This window comes from Zootoca vivipara, chromosome 17 (assembly GCF_963506605.1).
Source record: "Zootoca vivipara chromosome 17, rZooViv1.1, whole genome shotgun sequence".
Classification (NCBI taxonomy): Eukaryota; Metazoa; Chordata; class Lepidosauria; order Squamata; family Lacertidae; genus Zootoca; species Zootoca vivipara.
The window spans coordinates 3932787-3957863 of record NC_083292.1 but is presented as its reverse complement, the minus strand read 5'-3'; the positions used below and the strand labels follow the sequence as shown (position 1 = coordinate 3957863).

Sequence of the window (25077 nt, the reverse complement as noted above, 5' to 3'; positions counted from 1 at the left end):
ATACAAAACAGATAAGAGTGGCAGAGATTAATTAAAACAGGAGCCCCAAATGCAAATTGTGCCACAGGTTTTGTCAATTTAATTTAATCTCTGAAAAATTCAAACAGTAGAATTTTATAAAGAAGAATTATATAATATATATGTGGTATAATTTTTTCTAAGTATAGTAAGTGAAGAGTTACTTCTGGGTTTGATCTTACAGCATTAAAAATGTTAATCTCTATTGTTATGGTTTAAGATATTACATGTGTTCATGTTTAAACTTACAATTCACTGAAATTTTAAAACCAATTGCCATGATATGTCTCATGTAACCATATAAACAGACAGAGAAAATTGCCAAAATCCACAGAAACAGACTGAAGGTGAGACTCCAAACAGGATGTTGCTCCAAGCTGAGACAGCAAATGGACTGAACCTCAAGAGCAGAAAAGTATTTTGTGGAAGTTTGGGGCATTTCCTGTCTCTGAGCTGCAGGGTAGGCAACACTACCGACTTGGAGACCTGTTACATCCAGAGGTATGTAGACCATTCTTATATTTATAGTTCTCTTGATCATGTCTGATGTTAACAGCAAAAGTGACTATCAATTTTTATACTTCTAGACAGCATCTGCTGGGTACAGGCGCAAAGAGGCAGGGATTGGAAATGCAAAAGAATATTTATTCCAAGGAACAGAATCCTAGCTACTGTGAAGTGTTACCTTCAGTATCACCTACTGAGCGAAACTGGAGCCTTTTCCTTGGATTGCTGTATTGCAATGTAGGCGTGGGAGCAGTTTCCAATTCATCAAGCAGAATATCAAATCTAGTATTTTAGGGAGAAAAGACACAAAACCACTTGTAAAATAATTCTGAGTTTCCATATCACTGAGTCCTGGTGAGATCTACCCTTTGTGGTCACAGGAAATGGCTAAATGGAAGGATTCCAAAGGCCATTTCTGGTCAGTTAAAAAAGGAAGGAAGAAAAACAACTAAATGTGAGCTTGAGAAATAAGACTAAGCTCTGCTTCTGCAAAATTCTTACTTGAATGGCAATTGCTCCAATCTAGTAAATGCAAGCCACAGGTGGATTGGCAGTATAAGCCATATCCAAAGCTTGCTGAGCAAGGGACAACAACAAAGTAATGTAAGAGCAATTGTTTCATCCATTTTCCTACAATGGAGGTGGCTGTCCTCCCAAAGGGTTACTCCTCTTCCTCCTCCTATCTCCAAAACAAAGGGCCATTCCATCCTCCATCATCGTTACTGACACACAGGTTCAAGAAAGCAGCTTGTCCATTGTGTACCCAGGGATGCAGAAGCAGATGAGCAGCTTTTTGTTGCTCCTGTGGTTTGTTTTATACAATTATTTCTGCAGATTGTGAAAATAATTTTAACACCACACAAACCAAACTCTCTCCCCCACAGCCCTTAAGTGAGTATTGACAGTCAGTTACCTTGTCACCATGTTCTCAGTTTTGCTAAGCAAGTGGCTAAATCCTGGAGACAGGTTCTCTTTTGGAGACCGCTTTGGGCTGTAAGTCACAGCAACAGGAGTCAGCATTATCTCTCTCCTAGCTGCCGAGAGAAATAGAACAAGCATCTGATGCTTTGTAATATTATGCTCCTGTAGCCTTTGCCAAAAAAGTGTTATTCAAGCATTTTCCCACAATACCTTCTGCTTAAATGGTATGCTATGGTAGGGAGCTGGAAGCCTATGGTCCAAATCCATCTCCCAAGAGGTGTATTAGCAGCCCCCTCCAGCTGCAAAAAAAGGCATATGGAGGAAGGGGTTGCTGTGGAAATGGACTTCCTGGTAACCTACTGTGGGGCAACCTTCCTGCTTCCCCCACCCCTCAGTGTAGTTCATCTTAAGGTTAGTTGGATTGATCAAGGTTGTCTGGGAGCAGTCATCATAGCACCTTCCTGCTCTGTTTATTTACAGGATTTAAAAACAAAACCTTTGCCATTCCTTGAAAGTTCAAATTTTAAAAGAGCAGCAGAATAAGAAGCCATGGAGCTATGAAACGCTCTTAACATCACAGTAAGTAAGATGGCTCTGTACACCCTAATTATAAGCTGGGCAGCCTGCAGCTGCAATTCCTACTTGGAGTGTTTGACTTCCTGTTTGAAGGTGGAAGAGATGAGGACCTCTGACCATTAGGTGAGCTGTATCTTTTGTGTCTGAGTTGGTCTTTGCCTTTCTCTGGGGACCGGCTGGCACTGAGAGCTGTTTCATCAAATCCAACAGTGGGACGTCGAGTGGTTGCTTCTGAAATATACAAGCAATGCAAGAAAGTGGCTTTCTTTTTCTTAGGATTCAAAGGCCTTATTTTTCTTAGGCTTTATTTTTCTTAGGATTTCCCATCCTGCTTTCCCCCTAGAAAAAAATCAGCTTAAGAAAATTAAAACTAACAAAACAAAGATAATCAGACCAATCTCAAAAATTAAACAAACTTAAAGATACTTTCAAATTGGAGGGGAATCATAACACATTATTGAAAGCAAGAAAAAGATCAAAAGCTCACCGAAAAAACATGTACAAGTCCTGTGATATGGGTTCTCAAGACCTCCCTATGTCTGGAGAATGTGCCAAAGAATGAGTAATCCAGAATAAGCTGAAGGAATGGCACCAGGGGTTTCTTAGAAAAGGTCTGAGGAGTCTTGCTAGGGGGAGAAGACTCAGGAAAACTGAACACCCACCACTACACTTCCTATGTTTTAGGCACACAAAAGCTTTCATTTCATTTATGAGTTAAAAAGCTGGCTAAAGCTGGCTTGGCTAACAATCTCATACAACTCACTTTTTGACCACTCTACTGCCTTCCCCTCATATTAACAAGACGAGCTAATTTTATAAGGCTAGCTGCCTTAATACAGTTGAATGACTGCATCCATCTAGCTTAGTATTGTCTACACCAACTGGCAGTGGCTCTCCATAGTTTCAGACAGACATTCCCAGCCCTATCTGGAGAGGCAGAGGACTGAGCCTGGGCCCTTCTGCATACAGAGAGATTACTGTTCTTGCATATTACATAGAGGCTCTCTGTCCTTTAAAGACCAAGCCAGGATTATTCTAATCCCTGGGAAGAAAGAAATAGCAGCAAAACCCTGGGACTGAGGAAACCAAGGAGAATTCAAGGTGACTTACTTGTAGGAGCAGCTGCTTCCTCTTTCTCTGTCTGAGTGGCCCAGTTTTTCAATGTCTTCCTTCCTTCAAGTTCTTTAAAGGCTTTTATGATGGGCGTTTCTGGGACTTGGATTTCTTTTTTTGAAATTTCACTTGTCAGCGACGGATCTGGGGATGCATCCTTTTCTGGAGGTGTATGGTATCTAGAAACGTGCAATGGGATGACACACGGTTCAGTGTGGGCTGTGTTGTACCAATTTAAATACTTAACCAATTTAAATACTTGGGGGTCGAGCCACACTAAGGCTGCAATTCTAGTCCAATTTACCTAGCAGCAAGACCTATTGAGATCAACATGGTTATGGTTTTTCTGCTACGTCCCATTGAAATTAGAGGCACTGAACTTTCAGCTAATTCAATTTTATCTACTTAGGATTTTGGAGGGAAGGGAGATGTACTGGATTATCTGAATTTCTGTCACTGCTGTTGTAAATGTATTTCCACTGTGGGACAGGCATGTAAAGGGTGGATTATAAATATTTTAAATGAATAAAATAAATCCAACCCACCACATACAAAGGAGACAAAGGGACAAAACGCCACAGAAAATGTTTTCTGAATTCCCACCTAACTGCAAAGAAGTCACAGCAGGCTCATTTTATATCTCTTCCCTGATACAAAGCCCATGAGTGGTGGGTGAGGATGAGCCACCAGTGGAAGAGCGCTCCTTATGCTAACAGAGTCCTCTCCTTGGGGGAGAGATTATTTGCCAGTTTAGCATGCAAAGTCACCCTACCTGCAAGAAGTGTATGTTTCTTCCAAACGATTATCTTTGGAGCTTTCTTGGGCTTCTAATGGCTGGCCTGTGAAGATTGAATACTCTGATCCTGGTATCAACCATTTCCTTCTGCTCACATCAGAGCTTGCTAGCTTGCTTCTAGGCAGAAAACTTGAGAATTAATGGAAAGCTCACATTTCATTTCTCGTGCAGTACAGCATTTAACTAGCCAAAATTAATAGGAACAATCATTCCCACACCCTCACAGAGCTAGCTGAGGAAAACAGCTTTAGGAAGCCACTTTGGAAAGTACACAATAACTAAGTTCAAGTGGGAGAAATCTATAGGAAGGTAAAACAGTCAAAGGGTTGGAGCATGGTGGGGGCCTGCTGGGGAAACTGCCCTGGGCGCATTTTTCTGAGGGCGCACACTGCTCCTGCTGCCCTCTCTGAGCCATTCCTGCACCACTTTGTGAGACCTCTTGGGGAGGGCTGCGTGAGAGGGATGTGGTGGCCATGTGCCCTTCGATCCCAGCCTCCCCAGCAAAAGTGAGGTTGGGATCAGGGGCACAAGGCTATTGTGTCCTTCTTGTGCCACCCTCTCTTGATCCCAGCCTTGCAAGGCTGCCGGAGGCAGTGGCATGGGCACGCGGAAGCCGTGCACCCTTCGATCCCTCACACAAGCCTGGGGTCGAGGTATGCATGGCTGTCATGTTCTCACACTGCCCTCCCTGAGCAGCCTTGCAAGGCACAGATCCAGGGAGGATGGTGTGAGGACGACACAACACCCATGTTGCTTGGGGCTGGTGTTGCTCCAGCGGTGGCAGGTGCAGTGGGCTCCATTTGTCCTCTGCCCTTTGCCCTGCTCCTGGAGTGGGTGCGCATGCACACTTCCCGGGTGGCATGGAGACACGCTCCACCAATGAACATTCATTTGTCTTTTCTCTACTTTTGGTGTAATGTTTGCTTGACTTTAAGAGGCCAATAATTTTTCAGTTCTCAACAAATTTTACAAAAATACAGTATAGTTCTGTAACAATGTGAAGCTATCAGCAGTACCTGCTAAGGGTACCTCATTGAGACAGGTGTCCAATAAATGTTAGTCCTTATCTCTTTTGCTTTCCTCTAAATTGTCTGCTGCACGAAAGGGGTCTATTTTATAATATCTCAGTCCTTTCGCTTTCCTAGCGGTTTGGGACAATCTCATTTTCTTTTTTAAACTAGCCATCTATATACCCCATTCATGGCACTCACTGTTAAGCACAATGTGAAAGGTCCATATAAACAAGTCTTAAAATACAAAAATCAGCAGAATTTCTTTATAGGGAAATGCAGAATTTATTTACCAAGAGACATTCTGAAGGCATCAATTTTAATAAATGCACTATCATTTTAGCAAAGTATTATTAAACTTAAGCCAGAATGCTAGAATAATTCATTTGGGGGACTAAAGAGTTGATGTAGGGAGCAAGTGTTTTATTGGTACTGCACATAATAATTTATACACTAGAGGTTTCATAGGCAGTGTATTAAGACTGAAATGAAATATTGCTGTGTGTCAAGCATAGCAACCAAGTCTGAGACTATTTGAAGAATATTCAACATCCAATAATTGAAGTAAAGAACTTTCAGAGATGGTTTGAGAACTGATTTGCTGTAATTCATTAAAATTACTGTTTGGGGGCAGAGATCTGTGGGGTAGGAGAGGGAACATTTTTAGAGAACTACTTGTTACCCCTAGAGCTGTGGTGGGGTGGAAACTTCAAGCCCAGGGATCAAATCAGCTTCCCAGGCTCCAGCCTTCTCCAGGCCACACTCCTCACTGGCTGTACTCTATGCCCTCTTGGAGCTCCTGCCCCTTGTGAAGCTATCAGCAGTATCTGCTAAGGGCACCTCATTAAGGGCACCTCTTCCTGCCTCTTGCTGGCCTGGACAGAGAGATGGGGTGGGTGTATGCTTAAGCCTCTGGCATTTACATGGCTAGAATGTAGGCCACTATTCCAAAACGCAGGAGCAACATTCATTGATCCACCTGCTTTTGCCTTTGGTCTCCCCCCCCCCAACCTGGTGGTTTCTCCAGGAGTGGAATAAACAATAATAATGTGGGTTTCTTGGGGGGGGGGCTATTGGGTTGATGTTTTTATTTTTATTATGTATTTTGTGGATTTATATCTTGATTTTATTCTATGAACTGCCCTGAGACCCCCGGGTATAGGGCGGTATATAAATTCAATAAATAATACGGTAATACTACTAATACTAATACTAATACTAAATGTGTCCATTGGGCTGAAAAATATCACTTAACCCTGTCCGAAGAGTCCGAAACAATGCCTGCTCAAGATGATCTTGCATGGTTCATAGAATAGACAATCAGACCACTGTATATACAGCAAGAACACATAGTACCATGAGAAAGTATCATTGCTACATTATTGAAAATTGACAATTGCAGTAAGTCAGTGGGGATCTTGCTATATCCAGAAAGCCTCTTATTAATGCTTTATTATGCATCTGTTCTGTTGTGATTATTCTCTATCAAGGAAAACTGAATAGCTACGTTTATCCTTCTTAAAAATCAGAGTTTTGTGAGAAACGTATACTTTACTTTCTCACAAGGTAATATTTATCATTTGCTTACTTGGCATAGGATGTTCTGAAGTGACTGTCTGCAAAATGACGAAATTTGAGCAAGTTTTCATGTTCTAGCTGATTGATCTGAGCTTCAAGTTTTGAGACAGTTCTATAGTGGAAGCAAAAATATAATCAGAAACAATGGCATAAAATGTTTGATCCAACAACTCTGCCAATCACTGTCAATGCAGATACTGTATTTTATAAGCTGGTCTGACTCAGTGCAAGGCAGCTGCTGATGTTCTCACACAAAAGAATTTGTTAGTTGTGCCTGGACCAGGAAACTTGAAGCTTTGAAATCACCACCAAAGTGTCATTGGACTTCCATACACGTTTTTAAACAGTCAAAAAAGAACAGTGTTGTACACAGTTTGAGCTGCAATTCTAGGTGCAAGTACCACAAAACTCTTTGGGGTTCACTTCTGAGAAGAGCTACATAGTAGTTTAAATATGTTGCATGGTATGAATGCTGCAAATGACTAAATAAATCATAGAATAGTAAGGGACCCTAAGGGTTATTTAGTCCAACCCCCTGCAATGCAAAAAAAAATCTCAACTAAAGCATCCATGACAGATGGCCTTCCAACCTCTGCTTAAAAACCGCAAAGGAAGGAGAGTCCACCACCTTCTGAGGCAGTTGGCTCCACTGTCAAACAGCTCTTACCACCAGAAAGTTCTGCCTGATGTTTAGTCAGAATCTCCTTTCTAGTACAGTGGTGCCTCGCTAGACGAATTTACAGTGGTGCCTCGCTTAACGAATGCCCTGCTTAACGAAATTTCCGCTTAACGAAAGGATTTTTCGAGCGGAGGTTGCCTCGCTAGACGAATTCGTTTTATGAAAAATTCGTCTAGCGAATTGCGGTTTCCCATAGGAATGCATTGAAATTCAATTAATGTGTTCCTATGGACAAAAAAAAATTCAAAAAAATTTCAATGCATTCCTATGGGATTCGCTAGATGAATTTTTCGTTATAAGAAAAGACCCGTGGAACGAATTAAATTCGTCTAGCGAGGCACCACTGTAATTCGTTCCAGGACTAAATTCGTCCTACGAAAAATTTGTCTAGCGAGTCGCGGTTTCCCATAGGAATGCATTGAAACTTAATCAATGCGTTCCTATGGGCTCTGGGGGACTGGTGGCAGGGAAGCCAGGCAGGCGCTTGCTCTGTTGCCTGCCTGCCTTCCCCAGCCAAGAGAGCTGTGTGCCAGGTGGGGGGGGGGGAGAGAAGCGGAGGAACGGATCGTTCCTCCGCTTCCCCCCCGCCCGACAGAGCCGGTGGGCGCTGCTTGCCGGGGCTTGTTAAGCAGCACCCGCCACGCTTCAGCACCGGGGGACGGAGCCGAAGCGCGGCGGGCACTGCTTGAAGCCCCGGCAAGCAGCACCTGCCGCTCTTCGGCTCCGGGGGACAGAGTTGAAGATCAGCTGGTGCTGCTTGCGGGGACTTGTATGACAAGCCCCGGCAAGCAGCGCCCGCCGATCTTCGGCTCTGTCCCCCGGCTGTGTGACGGGTGGGGTGGGGAAAAGGTGGAGGAACGGATCGTTCCTCTGCCTTTCCCCCACCCCGCCCGACACACAGCCGGGATCGCGGCAACCGGCAAAACACAAAGGGGAACCAGCTGCAGCGTGGGAAGAAGGCAAAGGAAGATCAGCTGACAGGTGCTGACAGCTCATCTTCCTTTGCCTTCTTCCCACACTACAGCTTGTTCCCCTTTCGCTAGAGGAATGCCCTGTAGGGTTTTGTGATCAGAGGTTTTTAGAAAACGAAGACGAAGCAGCGGCCATAGAAAACCTCGTCGTCTTGCGAGGCAACCTCCGATCGCAAAACCTATTCGTCTAGCGAAAAATCCGTCGAACAGGGCATTCGTCTAGCGAGCCACCACTGTAACTTGAAGCCATTGGTTCAAGTCCTACCCTCCAGAGAATGAGAAAACAAGCTTGATCCATCTGCCATCTCTCCAGATATTTGAAGATGGCTATCATATCTCCTCAGTGTTTCCTGTTTTCCAGGCTCAACATACCCAACTCCCTCAACCATCCCACATAAGGTTTGGTTTCCAGACCCCTGGTAATCTTGGTCGCCCTCCTCTGTAAATGTTCCAGCTTTTCAATAGCCTTCTTAAATTGTGGCACCCAGAAATGCAGTGTTATCCAGGTGTGGTCTGACTAAGGCAGAATAGAGTGGTACTATTACTTCCCTTGATCCCTAGACTTCTGTTGATACAGCCTAGAACAGCATTACTGTAGCTCTTTTTGCTCCTGCATCGCACTCTTGACTCATGTTAAGCGTGTGGTCCACCAAAACCCCTAGATGCTTTTCACGTGTATTACAGGCAAGCCAAGTGTTCGCCATCTTATATTTGTGCATCTGTTTCTTCCTGCCTAAGTGCAGAACCTTACATTTGTCCCTATTAAAATTCATTGTTAGCTTGGGCCCAGTTCTCCAATCTGTTAGTGATTTTGAAAGTTTTACAACATTATTTGAAGCGGTAACATTTCCCCTCACACAGGATTAAATGGCATATTTACCTTTTCAAATCAGAAATCTGAGTTTGTGCATCCAACAATTTGTTCTCAGTGATGTTTAAGGTATCCTGTAAGGAGGCAGAAAAGGTCACATGCTAAGCTTGCATAAAGTGTAAAACAAATACAGAATTGGTCTCTACTAATCTTGAAAGATTAGAACATGTAACTACTATTTATAGGGGCATCAATCCAATTTGGCTTGAGTAAGTTCAGTGCACGTTTTGCTTCATTGTCACTGACCAATAATTTATCTTCATACTTGTACTCTGTCAGGATTGCTGCAGACCAACAGATCATCTTGGGCTTTTCTTTCTCTTTCTTTCTTTCTTTCTTTCTTTCTTTCTTTCTTTCTTTCTTTTAGGCTTCCTACATGCAGCCACGTTCACTTGCTGAAGCAATCTGTCTTTCTAACTGATTCTCTGGTGCTAAGCACCTTCAATTCTCTGGTGCTAAGCACATTCAAGCAGGCCTATCTAGCCCCCTGCTGCTCTCTCAGCTGAGAGACACTATAATCTGCACAATATGGATAAATGAATAAGAGGCTTGGTGCAAAACAAATTCTGTTTATGGCTGGATTAGTGACCATTAGGTAGTTATCATTTCTGATAGTTAAAATGTCTTGCAGACAAAGGCTGAATTCTGAGGAGTAAAAATAATAATTTACCCCCCCCCTCCTTAGTGTATCAGTTTCTCTGGACAGTACAATGCACATCTGGAGGATGTCCATTATGAATTTAAGGCAATAATCTAGAGAGTGTACATTCCACTGAACTTAGTAAGGCTTTCTTCCAAACAGACTTCTCTGCATAAGAGTTCCCTGCAAGGCTTCAGCCCTCCAAAACCCCTCCAGCTTTTGGTCCTCTCTATTTAAATACAGTACACATAAAATTCCATAGAATAAAATTTTGGTACGAAGTGAATTTGCTTCTCACCTTTACTCTTTCATGCTCCTTCCCAAGGGATTCATATTCTCCTAAAAGCTACGAAGAAATAAAAGTAATTACATTTTCCTCCCTCAGTTAGTGATTATACTTTGAAACAGCCACATAGAAAGAAAATGTTTTGGGTGGATAGGATCAAGATGCTTGGGCAAGAACCCTGCCCTCCTAAAAATAACAGCAAATGTTCAAATAGGCAAGAATGTTACCTTTGTGGTGAATATGAATACCAATGATCCGCTCCCCTCTAACATTAGAGAAAATTCCTCAAGACTACAGATTTTAACAACTGCAGTGCTATACAGATACTGTAACCTACTAAGCTTTACTCAGTACCGTTATCAGGCATGCCCAACAAAACAGAAATGAAACAAATTTCCTCAACTTTTTGATGAATTTCAGTCTACCCCTGGTTGTTCTATAAAAAAAAATACCCTGAGGAACCTAGAATTAGTTTAGAAATACCAGAAATACAGAGTGTGAACTAAGACAGCTGCTAGAGACAGAAAAGAACCTGAGTAGGCAGAGAGACCAAAGATCTGCCTCCCCAGCTGCTGAAAATCAACACTTAGCCATCTGGAATTAAACAGAACAGAAAAATGCTCCCCCATTGCCTTTAGAAGTCACAATTTCTTTGTTAAGAGCAGCATACCACAAAGGTATTATTGTTTTAGTAGAGACAATTGTAATAAAAGTGTAGAGACATTTCCATTAATGGCTAGCCGAATCTGCAGTGTCCAAAAAGAGGTTCCTATTACAAAGTTCCAGGACTATTATCTCAATTAGAGGTTCATTCAAGCAGCTGCTTGATTATAATGGGGCTCTCATTCGGCCTCACAAATGGATTGTTCAGCTGAATTTACTCAAACATCCAAGTTACCCTGTTTTTTCCAACCTACATTTTGGAACATTTTATTTTCTTCCTTTAACTTGGCATCTTTATTATCTGAGAGCTTGTAGGCTTTTTCAAATGCTTCTTCTAGATCTTTAAGCCTCCTCTTCAAGCGGCTGATGGTGTTATCTTTCTCTTTACCACTGGTGCGCATTTCTTCAATACGTTCCTGCAAGGCCTTGGTGGTATTGCTGACAGTACAGAAGCGCTCTTTCCAGTCTGTCTGAAATAAAAGAAGGCCAAGTATCAGACAGGTACACACATAAACAGAAGCCTACTTTGAAAACAGAAGCAGAACCAAAGCTAAGATTGTAAGGAATATAATGTTTTGAGACACAAGATATAGGATTCAGACACAACATGTTCTCATTTTTATTATTGCTTGCAAGCTTTAGGAGAGGTACCAATAACATGCAGTGGATATAAACACAACATACTAACAGACCTGATCCAGTTACAGGTAGGTAGGTAGCTGTGTTGGTCTGGCGTAGTCGAAACAAAATAAAAAAAATTCTTCCAGTAGCACCTTAGAGACCAACTAAGTTTGTCATTGGTATGAGCTTTCGTGTGCATGCACACTTCTTCAGATACCTGACAGATACATGACAAACTTGGTTGGTCTCTAAGGTGCTACTGGAAGACCTGATCCAGTAGAGGGCGGATACATCGTCTGCAGAGAGCTCACACAGGGCCCAATAGAGCTGTTTCCCTAGTTTCTCCCACACGTAAGCTCACAGGCACCACAAGGGGACATTGCAGTCCTCCCTCTATGTGCCATGGTGGGTCAGCTGGGACCAACAACCACTGTGTTCCTCTCCCAGGAAAATCTCCTGAGTTGCTATTCCACATAGGCATTAAGAAACAGTTGCATTTTAATTCTACTTGTTTCTTCTCTTCCCTCCCCATATTGCTTTCCTTTTTTATCAAACCTTTGAAAATGAAAGTCTGAAGGCTGGGCCAGGGCCATCTTTAGTCTTTATACAGCACCCAGAAAAACAAGTGCTTTAGAAATTAAAATTAAAAATTAAAATTATCTGCACTTTAAGTCGTAATTAAGGTTTATTATCAATTACATTTTACTGCTTATATTGCAAATAAGCAGCTTTCTGGTGAAAGGCAAGATTGACTGATTATTTATTTATTTATAGCCAAACCTAATAACTAGGATCCTAGTAGGGAATCAAGACCTCAGGGAAATAAGGCATCTCTACAAGAAATGCTGCCTTGTGCCAGATAAGGATTCCCAAGGTCCAGCAGAAAAACATATACAGTAGCTCAAAGGGCTGACAGATCAGACTTGTAGCGTCTCACTTGGTAATCTTTCTATATGCTGTAATTGAGCTCAATTCGACACATGACATACACTTACCACTTCTGCTTCCAGAGTGCTATTTTTATCTTCAAGCGCTCTCATGCGATTATTAGCTTTATCCAATGCTGCCTGTAAGTGGTCACATCTAAAAATGAAAATGATAGAAATGAATTTGTGTTTTGTATTTTCTTTTTGTGTTTTGTATTTTTGTATGTTTTTGTTGTTTGAAAAAATCTTTAATAAATACATTTTTTTAAAAAAAATTCCAGAACAAAAAAAGAAAAGAAAAAAGAAAATGATAGAAATGAAAAAAAGATTTTTCAGTATTTTTAGCTGAGTTGCCTAACTAGCGCAAAAACAAAACTATACTGTGATAAATCCCTGAAATGAGATATTGATAAAGTGAATAATAATAAAACTAAACTAATAATTGTTCCAAAAAACAAAAACAAAATTAGCTTAAATCTCCCAAAAGAAACCTTGATATAGAAAAAACATAAATTTCTCAAAGAAACCTCTAAATAAAGTAAACCTTGACGAGGTGCCGGCTGAGTGACTCGTTTCACTGGAAAATCTCTATCTGTTTCCTCAGAAGGAAAATATTTAGGGGCTGAGGTTTTCTTATCAAAAACTAGACAGGGACTGTAGACTCTGAAAAGAACTGAAAGCTACACCACAGTCTGGGGTAAAATTCCCCAAAATAAGACTCTAGTTTTGTGTAAACCAAAGGTTAGTAAATCCTATGAGACAGTTCAAATAATGAATATCATAGCTATTTGAAAAAGATTAGGTAGAGGGCTGTAAAAGCTCTCCTAGTTGTGATGTTATAACGCCATTGCTAAGACTGGCATCTCAAACGGGCATCTCAAAGATTCCACAATATATATTTTCATGTAGCCATCAATATCTGTGCCCTAGATCTTAAAAGTGAAGGAAGCAATATATAGAAAGAGTTGACTCTATGGGGCTCAACTATATGCCCCTATCCCAAGTTTAATCCAATTAGAAACAGTCCAGTCAAAGTTTATTAGAGCGGCTCTCCAAACACCTCCCTGTGTGTCAAATGCCACCTTATGGTTAGAAACAGGAATGATACGGGTGGAGGTAAAAATTTGGATACAAGTGTGCAATCTATGGCTGAAATTACATCACAATCCTCAGGGCCTGGTCCCGTTGATACTGAAAGAAAACTATCGTTCGCCATGGATTAGAGCCATTGAAAATAAGTTACAAATTATAGGCCTTCAACAAACTCACCTCCTGTAATTACAATAAAGCCAAAAATATGGTCAAACAGAGAATAATTGACATTGAGAAGCAGAATGATTTAAATAAAGTTCCATCTTTCCCAATATCGGAAGACCGAAGATATCTGTTGCTTCCAGCTGATTATCTAACCCATTTAGAGATACCATCACACAGAAGGGCGTTTACTCTGGCCAGGTTTCATATACTGCCGTCAGCGGTTCTATATGGGAAGTTTAGACAAGTTCCCCAAGAAGTCAGACTCTGCCCGTGCAGTTCTGGAGAGACCACCCCCCATGTATTTTTTTGTTGCTCCTTTTACAGAGACCTCCGAAACAAATCTACCCTAAAGATATTTGACAAGTTACCTGGACGATCTGAAGAATTGCAAATTAAATGGCTCCTTTCAGACTCTAACCCAAAGGTCACCACTACGGTGGCAAGATTCTGTGCAAACGCTATCAAAATTCGGTGTGCCTACACAGGAAGTACTTAAATTAACTCCTGAATAGAGCCAGACAGATTCCATCTTAATTTACAGCGCAAAGTAAATAATCAATATAAAAATAAGGATCAAAGGTTGATTGATCCCTTTTAGATAAGTTATTTTAGTTCATTTTTAAAAGTTTTTTAAATATTTTAAACATTACTATAATGATGTAATGTAAATTACTGTGCTGGTCGGTGACCGTAATAAAGATTTATCTATCAGAAAGAGTTGCTCCAAAAAAACAACAATTTTGAAAGGAGACACACACACACACACACACACACAGGGGGGCTGGGAAATATGCACATTGTCCCAAGCAGCTCTATTACCTGTCAGTAAGATTTTGATTGATCTTCTTGAAGTCTTCTGCATGAGGTTTATGGCTTGCCTCCAGCTGCTGTTTTAGGCTTTGAATTTCTGAATCATAATAAGCTCGTAGATCAGCAATATGCCGGGCATGCTTTTCTCTCAAATTCTGCCTAATCCTGTTTTTTAAGATTAAAAATATGTCATAATGCATTTGCAACACTATTTTTTAGAGACAGAAAATGGCCATCCTGGCACATGTTTTCCACAGATTGTGAACTACAGCTACTGAAATTTGCCTCCCCAAACAGATGCCAAGTGATCTTCCCCACCAAAGCACTTGTATAACAAGGCATGTGCACAACTAGTTCTGAATACAGAAGCTCTGATGGGTGTTTCTTGAACTGTAGTGTCCCCATGGTACATAGCAAGCCTTTTTTGAAAGAGAGAAGTTAAAAAGCAGCTTGATGTGGGAACTCTACTGTTCAAGGCAAACAGGCCAGAGTCTCATTCAAGCTCAGACATTCTGAACTACCGTAACTCTCCAAATTAAGTACCATGGCTGGAATATCTGTGCAATCCAATGAAAATATAAAGCAAAACCAAATGCTTCAATTTCTAGCTTCAATTTCTCAGATTTTTCATGTAAGAATGGTAGTCACAAATCAAGAGTTTATTTCTTTCCTTTTCCTATGCATAAGAATCACAAAGCGTCCTGCTAGATAAAAAGCAAACCTGCTATGTCATAGGAAGATGTCAGACCAACTGGTGCATTTAGTTCAGTATTATCTACACTGTCTGCAAGCAGCTCTCCAGGATTTTAGACAGGGCTTTCGTCCAGCTCTATCTAGAAATGCTGGAGATTGAACCTGGGACCTTCCACATGCTGCACAAATTGAGATTGGAAATCTCAATAAAAAGAACAGTCTGTATTTCCAATTGCTCAGATACTGCTTTTTCTGCCAAGTAGCAAAGCTTGCAATTTAAGCAAATGCATTTCCTTCTTTGAAGTACAATACAAAGTATTTTGAAGTTTTCTTGTAGTCTGTAAGCAAAAGGCACTTCAACTGGGCTTCCCTTACTGCAAACGTTTGGCGAATCAGGGGAAAATTATATTCTAATAAAAAAATAAATCTGAAGGACAGCCCGGGGAGGTTGCTACTTAACAGGGCCGTCTTAAGCATACCTGGCGCCCTGGTGCGACGGATCCCTCCGGCGGGCGGGCGCAGCGCGGCTGCCACCCGGAGGGCCGGAGCCCTGCGCAACCCAGCCTGGCCGTAGGGCCGGTCCTGCTGCCCCTGCGCGCAGCGGAGGCGGCCCCAGGCCCGCGCACCTCCAGAGAGCGGCCTGAAGCCGCTGAACAGCTGAGAGGAGCACCTGGGGCAGCCTCCGCCGCGCCTCTCAGCTGGCGTAGCGGGCGCAGTGGCGCCCCTGGTGGCCTGGCGCCCTGCACCACCAGACCTGGGCCTAGAGAAACTGGAATCTGAAAATCACTACAGTATTGGGGAAAATACCTTGTGAGGGTTCTGAGGAATGACAGCCAGTGAGGAAAAGACAATGCACCTCCAATTTCCACTCAAAATTGCAGTTTCCTAGGCTGCTTTTGATTATGAACATTATGAACCCTTCTTACATATATTTTTGTTTAAGGTGTAGCTTGCCTGCAGGGTGGTAGGTATGCTTTTTTAATTGGTTAAAAAAGACATGATAGCAGAAGACTTTTAAATCCACATCTGCCCAATCATGTTAAAGTAGATAGGGGAGTGAGTGGTGTTTAGAGCAAAAAGGTGGCACAGATTAAGAGTGCTAACCCACCGCCTCCCAGTTTAACTCCCCAACTAAGTTCCAAGTATCCAGAAGGGACACAGCTCAGCTCCCTTTGTACACGTTTCCCTGAGTTCTAAACAGGCAGTTTTGTTGGCATCATGTCTAGTTTGGTCCTTAGTCTGAGATCTCCTCAAATGACATAATCCAGCCTGAATCCAAGTTAGCCACTTTCCACAAAACTGAAACTCAACCCTTGCAAATAAGTTACTGGGTGTGGTCTGAAGGCACATAAGACTTTAGCACTTTGCAGAAAGACTTCATGAGACCTCCTGTGAACCACAAGAATGCCACTTGGCGTTCCATGATGGAAGAATAGTTGAATATAAATGTAGCAAAATAAATAAGCTACATGCTTCCTACCCCCCCCCCACACAAACGTTTACTATAATATTTGGTCTCTAAGGAAAGTTTCACCAGGTTTCGTGGCCTGGTCAAATTCAGGCACATCACAGGCAGCCAGAAGTGACTACTTTCAAGCCTGTAAAAATGCTTAGCGTCTTCATTTAACTCAACAGAAGGCTTCAGGAAAGGAAAGTCAGCAGAAGTTTCAAATTACTGAATATTGCAATGCTTATTTGAAGGTCAACATTCTTACTGACATCAGCCTTACTTGGAGAATACCACAGGATCTTCCATGCATGTCACTGAAATATTGTATTCCGGCAAACTATTATCGGCAGACGGAAGCTGGGAGTGGGCAGCTGAAGATGGCGTGAGTGTCAAATTGTCGTCCTCTTCAGTGTTTAAGAACTCATTGCTTGGACGACAAGAACTGCTGGCGTTAGTTTCATTCTGGAACATGCAAGTATTCCAGGGGTCACTGTGCAAAGCTGTTGTACTCAAAGTGTATTTTGGAGGCCCAGGAGACAGAGGTGATGTTACTGTGCTCATGTGGGACAATGAATCTGAGTCTGAATGCATGGAAAAAGGAGGATCTGCCATAGAGTCTGGAGAAAACAAAATCCTGTCAGGTGTCCCATAGAAGGAGTGAGGAGGCAGTCCTGGATTCTGTTGGCCAGGTTTCATGTGCAATGTTGGGTCGAGGGTCAGGATCTGGGAAACAAAGATCACAGTGATTAAAATGGAAAAATATCTGTGGTCAACTATCTGGTGAAGCAGCTTAAATTTTGATATAAAAAACAGGAAGCTTTTGAAATTTTTAAGAGGTGTTACAGCTGTAATTTCATAATAGTATGTGCATAACTGGGGAGAGAACAATGTTAGTTACTTAAATCTGTGAGCTGCATTTAAGCTTGCAGCTTCTGCTTTAAAGTTAAGCTGCTGTTCATTTTTTGCCATGTTTTTTAAGTATGGAAGGTGAAATTATTGACATACCCCCCTCCATTGTTGTGTTCCTGATTTAATAAGGAACAAAGAACCATCTGATTTTGTGATAAATAACACAGGTAGGTGTGTGTGTGTTGTGTGTGTGTGTGTGTGTGTGTGTGTGTGTGTGTATGTAGACACTTTGCAAAGATCTAATTATTGGGCTTGTGTCAAGGGAGTACACTATATTTTGGAGTCTGGAACAAATGTGTTTTGTCAGGGAAAAGGGTGATATTTTTATATACGTATACCTATACATATATATAGAGAGAGAGAGAAAAAAAAAATATTGAGTGTGAGGAAGCATGGAAGGATTCCAATCCAACATATGGCACTGAAATGCAAACGATTACCTCAGGAGGGTGAGTTGATTGTGAGGGGGAAAGGTTCCAGTCTACAAGCTGTTTACATTCCCTTTGTTTCTTATGATAAATTTCCTTTAAGGATGATGACTTCATCTCATCACCAGAAGACAACTAAAAATAAATAAAGATTTGTTTAAAATAATACCAAACACCCAATATTTAACGCAAAGATGCCAAAGTGAACTAAAACATTTGGGGGAGGGGAGGGGGAGGTGAATACAGTGGTACCATCCAAGTTCCAATGCTATAGTATTGGATTAAAGTATTATTGCTATATCATTAACAGTAATTATTAATAATTTATTGTTAATATTGTTGTATTTGCCATGTGCTTTTTTCACAAAGTGACTCAAAGCATCTTACATTAAAAACATTTAAGATCAATCAATTACAAATCTAAACACACAAACAGCTATTTTATGTGCCTGCCCGTTCATACCAACCGCTCTAGATACATATGATGCTAAATCAAAGTCTGAAATAAATCTTGGTTTACCATGAACAAGCAGCATACTAGTGCATGCTGCTCAATCATGCCTGCTTCACGCCTCGCCTCCCCTTTCAAAGAGTGGAAACAAGCCACAGAGGGCCTGACTTACTGTTATGTGTTCATTTGAGTTAGTTTCCTAACAAACCAAGAATAAGGGATTGTACACAATGCTAAGCTAGTCACTTCATAGTTTGTTTTTCTCATGCAATAAAAGGAGACACAAAGTAGGCACAACTGAGGCGTTGGCCCTAGCATGCTGCTTGTTCAAGGTAAACTATTACTTATTTCTGACTATGGCTTACCTTTAGGGCCATGAGTACGCTCTTCCTACTTTAGGGAAATGGGAAAGTATGTACCCACAGTAATTCTATGAAAGCATAGCCAAAAAAGGGGTGGGCTGTCGTAAATTAATGATAAAAATTATTATTAATTCAGTTTATATTCTGTCCTTCCCACTGAAGGTGCCCAGGGTAGCAAGCACATCAGTGAGCAATTAAAAAAAATACTCTAAAAGCTGAATAAAATCTTGGAAATTTTCTAAGACCTTTCCTGGAACTGTCACCTTTAATACAGTAAATTAATAAAGGGAATAAACCTATAGCCTAGGAGTAGCTCACATAACACCTTCTGGATTTTGCTATACTACAGCTCCCATCATCGCTGACCACTAGGCCATGTTGCCTGGGGCTGGCACTAGAAATCCCAACAACAACTGAAGGGCATAACGTTGGCTACTTCTGCTCTAGCCCTTTCATTTATGGAGATGTACAAAAAGGAGAAGTCTACCTCGATTCTTAGTAAGACACAAAGCTGCTTCTGCCTCCTAGTGTTCTGGACAGTAAGTGCAATGATACTTTTATTTGCTTGGATTGCCGTAATCAATCAATCAATCAATCAATCAATCAATAAAACAACATAAAGGCTCCCTACAAACAGGTTTCTCTTGTTTTGCATTGACTTACGATGCCCTACTCCTGGGTACTTTCATATTCCTCCAGCCCAATCCCCCACAAAATTTCTAGCTGTAGGCATGGAGCAATGTATGGCAACCAGAGAATATGTAAATGTCAAGGACCCCTGGATCAGGCCAATTTCATTCAGTTTTAGCAAAAGCAGTTTTCTCCTTTTATCTGGGTTGTTTTTATTAAAAAAAAACAAGGGTACGTAATGCTTTTAGTTGATAGTGCAGCAAATTCTGCTCAAAAGGAAAGCAGAGCTCAGCAACTCAAGTACTTGTATAGCTTCTTTTTGAAAGCAAGGAGTGATCATAAATCAAGAAGAGGCAAGCATGACTCTAAACAGGGCCAAACTAGAGGAGGCACTGATCATGTAATTTAAAAAGCCAATCATACAATTTCTGAAGTAAATGGGAGGCAAAGGGGAGACTGATCTGGAATAAGACCCCGGGGGTATAGAAAGGATGTAATACTCTCCACCCCACCCCACCCAGTCCTGTTATGGACCAGCTACCCTACACCTGCTATTTATAGCTTTTCCATATATGCAGGATTAGAATGACGTAAGAAACTGCTATGTGAAAACCACTGTTCCAAGGCATGATTGGCTGAAAAGGGGAAAAGGGAAATTATGACTCTTTTCTTAGTACAGTACTGAAATTTATCCATCTAGGTAAACATAATAATACTGTATAACACAAAAATGACAAGGCCTTCAGAAATTTTTTAAAGGTCAGCTATTTATTATCTGCTGTAGCCAGAATTCAATTATTTGAAAGCATTTCATTTCATATTTTCTGCCTCTTTTTTAAATTATAGATTTGCTTAGTTTTTAAGGTGCATCAAAGTCTCATGAAACAGAACTTTGCAGCAGCCAACTTATAGCAAAGACCCAGAATTAGAAGCTTGGCACAAGAGCTTAAAATATTCATTTTAAATGAGCCCTGAAGGTCTTGAAACCCTTTTGCTAAGGCCACGTCTTGCCTTCTCCTGCCTTGTATTGGTTCCCTGCCACCTTTTTCAACACTCCTGAATTGCTACATGGATAGTTCTCCTCTCTCATTCCTCTTCATTCGCCTCCCTAGTCATTCTATACAAGTATACCCATTTTTATTTTCCAACTCCTATGGCAGTTCTGAGTAAAAGATAATAATTAAGGCTGTCAAAGAAAATATCAGCAGCTAATGAACCCAATTACGAACCATAGCCATTTGCTTTTTCATATTTACCCTGCCTTTGGGCCCAAGTAAAATGCCTCTTACTGAAAACAATCCTCAACCCTGCAGCAGGTAATTCAAACCCACCCATCCACAACAACTTGAACAATGGTCCACTTTCTCAAATGCCCTGCAAATAGATCCTTGAAGCAATAGGAGAGAGAAAGGGGGCCTGTTTCTCAGCTCCCCTAAAATAAACTGGCTGGGCAGCAAATGCCTGCCAACCAGTCCAAACAGCAATAGTGGCAGAACAAGGGGAAAACATTCTCACATCCATTAAACTACCAAAGCAAATACCACACAAAAGATACCTGGTCCGAGGACATCTTTGTAGCAAATGCACTAAATTCATTTCTGAAATTCTCAGGCAAAGTATGGTACGTTTCCTGCTCATCTAGTTTCCAGTATGTCAATCCTGAAATGGAGAAATATATCAAAGTTTACTTCTATAAAGAAAAGAGCTGTGAAGCCTGACATTACTTTTCTTGATTTTCACATTACAGGTGCAAATTCGCAACATTATGAAAAACTCATGTCTGAAATGTTATGCTTCAGAGCTTTAGCAGTAACAGGGTTTGACATGAAATAATGCTAAAGATACTGTATTAATATTGCAGAGAACTCTGGGGAAACTAGTGCTGAGAATGTAATGAGAATATTGTCCTTAACCATATTTCAACATGATATCCATCTAAATCAGTCCTTCCTTATCCTGGTTTAAACAGCGACACTAGTTCATTGAATCTGAATAAAAAAGCAGTTGCACTTTTCACTCACTTTTGCAATATGAGAACCAACATCAAAGCAGTTTGCTATGAAAATGGGGTATAAATTCTTTAATGATAGGATTACATAGTAAAAACAATTGGCATTCTTCATGTTTTTTCTCTGGTCCGAATCTCCCAAGCTTATTGTGCTTGGGGCAAAATAAAGTGGTTTGCCAGTTTTACTAGTTGGAAGGTGCAGAGAAGGGCCACCAAGATGACAAAGGGTCAGGAAACCAAGCCTTATGAGGAATGGTTGAGGAAACTATGTTGAGCCTGGTAAAAAGGAGACTGAGAAGAGTTATGATAACCATCTTCAAATATCTAAAGGGCTGTCACATGGAGCAAGCTTGTTTTCTCCTGCTCTGGAAGGTAGGACTTAAACCAATGGATTCAGGTGTTTTACAACCCAGTGTATATTTTATTTATAAACAAAATAAACCAAAAACAAATAGCATAAAGAAATACTGTTACAGCAAGTTGAAAGCAGCATATGATTGAACATTATCATTGAAAGTTCAAAAACATTTCAAAAAATACCCATTCCCCCATAAACCTATTATGCTGGTTTATATGTATACATTTGTCACATATTAGCTTAATCACAGTTACTATGGACCAAATTATCTCAATCCCTGCAGATATAGTAGGAGATATGCTTCTTTCCCAATGTTTATGGGGTAAAGTGTTTTTTATTATTATTTTATTTTATAATGTATGTAAAACAGAGAACAATTATAAAAGATAAAAACAAAACTATAAAATAGGCATATAGAATGAGTAGTTGCAAGAGTTAAAATCACAAAGTTTAAGTAAAGATGATAGGTATATAAGTATAATTCCAGATTTGTCAGACTTGTGACAAGGGTGGACTTGAAAACGATGGTTCCACTGTATACGTCATAAAGGAATGCCAGATCATATAAATGGTGGCTGGAAGTTCTAGTCCCTGTTGAAATCTCAAATTATGTGTGATTTTCTCCATTATAAGTATATTCCAGAGTGAGCAGTACCAAGCATTCAGTTTAAAAATTTCTTTTCCCAGTTTTTAACTGTTATAATCAGTTATAAGGTTGAACACTATTTCTTGATAATTTTCTCAAATAACTTATTTTAGATAAATATGTGGAAGTGTTTTAGGTTCCAAGGGTATATGGTATCCTAACATATCAGAAATATTAGGCTGAATGGAGTTCCAGAATATTTCTATTTGTGAATCATTCCAAAAGATGTATATACAATCTGCCTTATTTAATCCACATCTCCATTTATCTAATCTTAACATTTATATTCAATTTATAAGATGTTAAATACCATGGACATTTTAAAGTAGCTCTCCTGAAATTATATTAAAATGGAAATTATCCCAAATCCAGTTCTGTTTCCAGGTTGTTCCTTGATCCAAATCTCATACCTATTTGTTCATATATGTATCCTGGTTCATTTAAGGTATTTTAAAACCAAAATCAGGGTCAAGCTCTTACAAGGGGACTTTCAACCGAACAACACTGTTTATCATATCGAAATTTATAAAAAGCAGAAAAACAGCAGCATAGTGCCTTACAGTACAATCCTATTCGTATCTGTTCAGAAGTACATCCCACTTAGTTCAAGGGTGCTTGCTGCTGGGTAAGTGGGTACAGCCAACTTGCACCTTGCGTGGGGCTTACGTTCCAGAGATGGCACATACCGTATATGCAAAAGCATGTCTAGTCCATCTCCTTGGAACTGCCCCCATGCAAGCGATCTTATCCTCTAGAGCCTGCACACCAAATAGGTCTTCTTCCCACTCCCAAGTAAGGCAGAGCACGTTCATGCTCTCCACCTTGCTTACAGGGCTCTGGAAAACCCTGAGCTGTTACCTGCGCCTTTAATTTGTGGAATTTCAACCAGTCAGCCATCAACAGCATAAAGTTGAAATTATTAAATTATACATGCACAAGTTGCAAACTGACTGTATAGGGCAGGGGTAGTCAACCTTTTTATACCTACCACCCACTAATGCATCTTTCTTAATGGTAAAATTTCCTTACCGCCCACCAGTGCTTGATGGAAAGAGGATTCAGCTTGTGCTGTAGAACCCCCCACCTAGAATCCTGAAATGCCCACTAGTGGGCGGTAGGGACCAGGTTGACAACCCCTGGTATAGGGTTTATTTTGGGGACTGTGTTCTTAATCTTACCAAACTGCAACATACAGAGTCACCAAAAATAAGGAGACACAGACCCAAAATCAGTCACAACACAATTTACATTTAGTTGCAATTTTGAAATATTTGTAGTAACAACAAAAGCAAAATAGAAAGCAATTAACTATACCTGAAGTACCAGAACTGAAAGAAATTTGGCTTCCGTTTTGTTCATTGAGGTAAAAAGTGTAAGATGATGATGGAACAGCTGCAGTAGGATTAGTCTATAATTTCACAGAAGGGGGGACACAATGATTTATAGACCAATAAATAATTAAAAAGTTACATAAATCATATCAAGTAGAAATAAAATGTGAGCATCAACTACAAAAACAATATAGAAAAAATATTTTACAAGCGATTGTCCATAGCCACTTAACCAAAGTTCTCACTGAGGTCTATGACCTCACTCCCACAGGAGGCAGTGATGGCTTTAAACCAGGGTTAGACAAATTCCTGGAGGAGAGGGCTATCCATGCTTGAGGAATTCCCACAGGCCACGGTGAGAATAGAATGCTAGACTGGATGGGCCATTGGCCTGATACAGCAGACTCTTCTTAGGTTCACTAATAACATACATTATATTAAATCCTATTGTATTTGTTACAGAGAAGCTCAGGTGAACTGAAACTTGTCACATGAAAGGGTGGGGATTTCAAAACCAGTTTGCAATAAGGAAGGGGTGAGGAGAGGAACCTCAATGCTGTTCAAAAACTGATAAAAGCTGGTTACTGTTGGGCATGTGCAAACATACTTGGCCACATCTAAATGTAGCTCTTTGGATCCCAGAAAGAAAATGCAGCTCAATCCTATATACATTTACTATTCCAATGAAGGGGTTTAGGTTGAATGGTGGTCCACTTACATTCTCCAATGTTACAGTCTGTGAGTGCTCTTTTACTTGCACAGAATGCACATCCCCTTCCTCCACATTTGTTCTTTTCAGCTGGTTTTGCTTTAACTTTTGAGCCCATGATGTTAAAGATTTACTACAATAAGGGAAATAGAAAAAGAGAAAGAAACGTTTGCCCCAGCAACACTTATTTTAGACCTATTTCATGCTACAGCCTGATACTATGGTAGATTGAACTCTCTAGGCATGGGGGATTGGGCAAACATTCCCCCCCACCCACAGAGTGGGTTTCAACAATATTGGCAAGAAAGCAGTTGCTCCCTGGAGGCTACAACAGGACATCCTGTAATTTATTTAAAATAAGATCTGTATCAAAATGAAGAGATGATGCAACTCACGATAAACAATTCAAACCCTGCAGCAGCTCAAATATCTGGGCAACTGTAAAGAACTAACCACAATGAAACACTTACAGAACTTGCAGAATATGAGTAAAAAGACTCAAGAAAACAATGGTACAAATGACTAGCTCCACCTTAACCAAGGGAGGCTTTGGATTTTTGTTTCTTGAATAAAAAATAATCTTCCATGGCATGTAGCAACCCCAACTAAACGGAGCAAAAGCAATATGTCACAAGGGAGGTCTGCTGATCAGTAGAAAAATATCAGAAGCCCCACCAATTGCATCCCAAACTCTAAGCATCATAGAGAAGACATGCGCGCGCACACACACACACAAAAGTGTGTGTGTGTTAGAAACTTCACCACACTATAAAATATGTGTGGCACAAGACTAGAAGATAATCAGCAGACTCATTCAGAAAAGAATTGGGGAAATAAAAAGGTCTGAGGTCTGAAGATT

General features: G+C 40.7%; 1 protein-coding gene across 10 annotated transcripts in view; it reads right to left on the bottom strand.

Moving 5' to 3' along the window:
* MPHOSPH9 (M-phase phosphoprotein 9) overlaps window positions 1–25077 on the bottom strand; it is a 42769-nt gene that overhangs the window by 5437 nt on the left and 12255 nt on the right. For 8 of the 10 annotated variants that reach the window (XM_035098309.2, XM_060269943.1, XM_060269942.1 and 5 more), the window contains 16 exons: window positions 24228–24351; window positions 23493–23586; window positions 20722–20825; window positions 17736–17858; window positions 16667–17109; window positions 14253–14408; window positions 12246–12333; window positions 10884–11099; window positions 9979–10026; window positions 9050–9114; window positions 6530–6631; window positions 3908–4048; window positions 3133–3314; window positions 2089–2253; window positions 1439–1559; window positions 704–807 (listed from right to left, as the gene is read on the bottom strand). In XM_035098309.2, the coding sequence (XP_034954200.1) occupies window positions 704–807; window positions 1439–1559; window positions 2089–2253; window positions 3133–3314; window positions 3908–4048; window positions 6530–6631; window positions 9050–9114; window positions 9979–10026; window positions 10884–11099; window positions 12246–12333; window positions 14253–14408; window positions 16667–17109; window positions 17736–17858; window positions 20722–20825; window positions 23493–23586; window positions 24228–24351 (2276 nt within the window). The remainder of the gene's footprint in view (window positions 1–703; window positions 808–1438; window positions 1560–2088; window positions 2254–3132; window positions 3315–3907; window positions 4049–6529; window positions 6632–9049; window positions 9115–9978; window positions 10027–10883; window positions 11100–12245; window positions 12334–14252; window positions 14409–16666; window positions 17110–17735; window positions 17859–20721; window positions 20826–23492; window positions 23587–24227; window positions 24352–25077) is intronic. The other 2 variants (XR_009556948.1, XM_035098310.2) reach the window with 2 other exon arrangements.